We start from the raw sequence: 5,315 nt of genomic DNA, 5'->3' as shown, positions 1-5,315 counted from the left end.
CCATAAACAAAAATAAACTCAAAATGGATACAGGACTTAAATATAAGATGGGAAACTATAAAAATACTAGAGAAACCCACAGGCAGCAAAATCTCCGACATATGCCAAAGCAATTTCTTCCCTATTACTGCTCCTAGGGCAATTGGAAATAAAATGAAAACAAACAAATGGGACTACATCAAAATGAAAAGCTTTTTCACAGCGAAAGAAACCATCAACAAAACCACAAGAAAGCCCACTTCGTGGGAGAACATATTTTCCAAAGTTATCTCTGATAAGGGCTTAATCTCCAACATTTACAGGGAACTCATACAACTTTTAAAAAGGAAGACAAACAATCCAATTAAAAAAATGGGCAAGGGACCTAAATAGATAATTTTCAAAAGAAGACAGAAAGAAGCTCAAGAGGCATATGAAAACTTGCTCAAATTAATCAGCCAAGAGATGCAAATCAAAATGACAATGAGGTACTATCTCACACCTGTCATGATGGCTATCATCAACAAATAAACAAACAACAAGTACTGGTGCAGTTGGGAGAAAAAGGAACCCTGGTGCACTGCTGGTGGGAATGCAGACTGGTGCAGCCACTTGGAAAACAGTATGGAGCTTCTTCAAAAAAACTAAAAATGGAACTCCCATTTGACCCAGTGATCCCACTTCTAGGAATATATCCCTAGAAGCTAGGAACACCGATAAGAAAGGATATATGCACCCCTATGTTCATAGCAGCACAATTCACCATAGCTAAGATTTGGAAACAGCCTAAGTGCCCATCAGCAGATGAGTGGATTTAAAAATTGTGATAATCTACTCAATAGAAAACTACACTACAGTAAAAAAAAAAAAAAAAAAAAAAAAAAAAAAAAAAAAAAAAAAAGTTCATACAATTTGTAACAGCATGGATGGAACTGGAGAGCATTATGTTAAGTAAAATAAGCCAGTCAGTGAAATATAAATATCACATGACCTCACTTACTTATGAAGTGTAATGAACAACATAAACTGATGAACAAAATCAGATTCAGAAACAGAGAAACATTGATCAGACTGTCAAACCTTAGAGGGAAGGTGAGGAATTAGGGGCAAGGGAGAGAGATCAACCAAAGGACTTGGATGCCTGCATATAAGCCTAACCAATGGACACAGACAACAGGGGGGTGAGGATATAAGTGGGGGTTATGGGGTAATGAGGGAATAAGGACACATATGAAACACCTTAATCAATAACGAAATTTTAAAAAGGTTTACTATTCTCATGATTTTAAATTCTTGTTTTACTGGTATCCAAATAAATATTTATTTCCCTATAGAGTGATGCATGGAGGAAATGGCTCTTGGACAATGGTTACTTCTTTCAGAAAACATTTCTTAAACGAAACATAAAATTAAAATAAAAAATTTCAATGGGCATTTGTAATAAAAAATTTTTTTCAACTGATTATATTGTAAAATGTCTTGAACTAATGAATGATCAATTTTGGCAATAAGTATTTTGATTCTTGTGAACTGAGAAATGTAGAAAGATATCCTAAAGTGCAGACAAGGCATAGAAAAAGAAGATACACAAAACAAAATGGAAATTCAAATAGTATTTCTTTGAATTTCCTTTATATTCCTTGAGACAAGAGGCAACATAATGTTATTGTTTTTTATTAAGATTTTGTTGAGCCCTAGCTGGTTTGGCTCAGTGGTGAGAGTGTGCGCCTGCAGACTCAAAGGTCCTAGGTTCAATTCCAGTCAAGGGCATGTACCTTGGTTGCGGGCATTTATTCAGTAGGGAGTGAGTAGGAGGCAGCTGATCAATGTTTCTAACACTCTATCCCTCTCTCTTCCTATCTGTAAAAAAATCAATAAAATATATTAAAAAGCAGATTTTGTTGAAAAGCCAAAATTTCAAATGTGTCACTATTTTTCTTTCTTTGTTTTACTAGATTTATTGGGGTGACATTGGTTAATAAAATTATCTGGTTTTCAAGTGTACAATTCTTTAACAAATCAGCTGTATGTTGCATTGTGTGCCCATCATTCAAAGTCAAGTATTTTTCTGTTACCATATATTTGACCAACTTTTTGTGTTGTTTTGTTATTGTTGTTAATCCTCCTCTGAGGATATTTTATCCATTGCTTTTCAGAGAGAGTGGAAGGAAGGAAGGAAGTGTGTGTGTATGTATATGTGTGGAGAGGAGATAGAGATAGAGAAATGTGAATGAGAATGACATACATTGATTGGTTGCCTCCTGAATGCACCCAGACTGGGGGCAGAGAGAGAATCTGCAGCCCAGGTGAGAGCCCTTGACCAGAAATCAAATCTACAATCCTCCTATGCACTGTCTGGTGCTCTAACCACTGAGAAGATTGGCCAGGGCCCACTTTCTGTTTTAGTTTTTGCCACTGATACATTATAATAACTGAAAGCTGAAACAGTGCCACTTCTCTTTAGTTGTTCTACAATTAAGCACTTCCTGGATATTACACTGAGTATATAATATCTGGAGAAATGAGAAAAAGTAGCATCCTCTACGCATTAGTTGCTCTTGATGTGTACTTTAAGGACCTTATATAAACCCTGCCTTAGCTCCTTGTTTTTGAGAGCATACACCATGGGATTGAGGGCAGGAGGAATGACACTGTGCAGTACATTGAGTAGCACCGGAATGATGGGAACTGACATTGCAGCACTGTGGGTGATGGAAATGACAATGACAACTGTATAGAAGAATAGGATCAGAATGAGGTGGGATGTGCAGGTACTTAGGGCCTTGGACGCAGCTTCTGCTGAGTTCAGCTTCAGTACAGAGCGAAGTATCAAAGCATATGATAAAATAATCAAACCCAGGTCACTTCCCATGAGTGTCCAAGCCAGAAGGAGCTGGTAAATGCTGTTGATAGTTCTGTCATCACAGGATAGACTGGTGACACCGAGATTAGAACACAGACAGTGTTCTATTTGGTTCTTGGAGCAGTAGTGCCTCTGAGCAGCCAATACAGGGACTGGGATGGTACTTATGGTGTTTCTGAGTGCCATGAACACAGTTGCTTTGGTCACAAAAGAGTCAGTAATTATTGATGGATAGCGTAGTGGTCGACAAATAGCTACATATCTATCTATGGCCATGGATACAAAGATACCTGACTCCATGCCCACAAAACAATGTATGGCATACATCTGCAGAAAACACTCAGGGAGACTGATGGCTTTAGCATTGAACCATAAGATGGCCAATATCTTGGGCATGATAGTGGTAGCCAGCCCCATGTCTACCACAGCCAGGATGCCCAGGAAATGGTACATAGGCTGGTGCAGTGTTGGCTCTTGATAGATGATGATCAGGATAAGGATGTTGGCACTGAGGGCTAAGAGGTAGAGCAGAGCCAATGGCAGGGAGAGCCAGTTTTGCCAGCTGTGAATGCCTGGTAATCCCATGAGAATAAATTCAGAGACCTGGATCTTAGAGATGTTGGAGGCTTTAAGATTCTGGAACATTCTTTAGGAAGAGAAAAAAATATTCAAGATTACCATTCTGAAGACTATTTATGACCACATTTGAACAGAAGTATTCGAGGATTAAGATTTTATTAAATTAGACTGGGAGCAGCCAGGTCCGGAGCAGCCAGGTCTTGTGCGGCCAGGCCCGGAGCAGCAGCTGCCAGGCTGGGAGCGACCAGGCCCGGAGCAGCGGCTGCCAGGCTGGGAGCTGCCAGGCCTGGAGCAGCCGGGTCGGGTGCTGCCAGGCCTGGAGCAGCAGCAGCCAAGTCCAGAGCAACTACGTCATGAGCGGCAGTGACCAGACCCGGAGCAGCTGGTTTTGGAACGAACCAGAGCAACAGAGGCCAGGCCCGGAACAGCTCGCTCCTCACCTGCCCCTGCCCCACGGCTGCCTCTCAGACATGGCTGGAAACTTTTGTGGGAACTTGAGGGTCTGCTGAATCAAATGATGAAGGCTTAGATCTGGATGTGTTGAGTTAGTATAGGGCTGGGGTGTTGATCTGTGAGTGCCTTGTGTAGGGCCTGGATGAGGCTGGTTGACCTATTTGGAAATGTCTTTTGTGTGAAATGTATCATTGGGCATGTGGAGGTGTTATTGATATGAGAAAATGCTAAGTAACTGATTTACTATCTGAAAAGGGATTTACTATCGGGGAAAGGGAGGGAGGAAGAGAATGAATATAAACTGCACCTATGGATGAGGACAATGGGGGATGGGGAGGGGGCGAAGGGTGGGGTGGGAACCTGATGGAGGGGGGAAGAAATGAGGAACCTTTGTAATAATATGAACAATAAAGATTGATTTAAAAAATAAATAAATAAATAAATAAATAAATAAATAAGATTTTATTAAATTATTTGTTTCCTTTATTTTTATAGTAATTCATTTTATTTTTTAATTAAATATATTGAAATGAAAACGGTTGATAAGATTATATGCATTTCAAGTGTAGACCTCTAGGATACATTATATGTATAATGGCTTGTGTTCCCACAGCTCAAAATCTCTTCACTAACTTTATTTGATATTCATAAGGAGGCAGAAACCGTAATACTGCATTTTTGTTAACACAATTAATCATCACAAAAACTCTATAAGTCAGGTCACATTATCTTCATCCTCTTATAATTATGGGTTAGAATATTAGAGATATCAGGGCCTTGTTCATTCCATTCCATATTGTAAGTCATGAAAACTGGACAACAAAAAAGCAATGTGATGTGTGGCCTTGCCTCTTACCTTTAGTTTGCTAAAGGATGACTTTATTTAGAGCCTTACTGTATAGAATTGAGAGTAGAGAAATTTATGCATGGAAACACTTAGCTAACAGATCAGATCAAGAATATTGAAAAGAACTTATTTTAAGAACATTAACAATTTTGAAGAATACATCAATAATAGTAATGTTACAACAGTGGTTGAATCAGAGATATGATATGAAGAGATTACTGACTCAGCTGTCATCCTGTTTTATCGCTATTCATAGTGAAGGATGAAAGGTTGTGTATTTCAACAAGCAACTATTTTGGAAATAGCAATGTGACCCAAGGAAGACATAATTATTTGCTCCTCTAAGACTGATGTAGTATCATCACAAACTGAGTCATGCAGTAGTGCACAGAATAGTAACGATGCAAAAATTTGTAGGAGCTCAAGAAGTTTTTCAATGAGGAAAAGGCAAAGGATTCTAGACCTGAAGCATGGTTAGCATTCTGCCAGATTAGAGTTCTCTACTCTTGCTATTTGCTATTTCTTGTCTTCTCACATTGCACTGCTTATTCTTAGCTTGGTGATTTAGCAACCCTCTATTTCCTTTTGTGCACT

General features: G+C 39.0%; 1 protein-coding gene across 1 annotated transcript; it reads right to left on the bottom strand.

The window, feature by feature from the left end:
- Window positions 1-2,527: 2,527 nt before the first annotated feature.
- On the bottom strand, window positions 2,528-3,487 carry LOC311627721 (olfactory receptor 56B2-like; the record flags this gene model as incomplete). Its single annotated transcript, XM_084894281.1, has 1 exon — window positions 2,528-3,487. The coding sequence occupies one exon, from the start codon at window positions 3,485-3,487 to the stop codon at window positions 2,528-2,530; it is 960 nt and encodes a 319-aa protein (XP_084750407.1).
- Window positions 3,488-5,315: the final 1,828 nt, after the last annotated feature.

This window comes from Pipistrellus hanaki (assembly GCF_964339955.1).
Source record: "Pipistrellus hanaki genome assembly, chromosome: 9".
Lineage (NCBI taxonomy): Eukaryota > Metazoa > Chordata > Mammalia > Chiroptera > Vespertilionidae > Pipistrellus > Pipistrellus hanaki.
The sequence above is the reverse complement of the archived record's forward strand: the minus strand, read 5'-3'. Positions and strand labels throughout refer to the sequence as shown.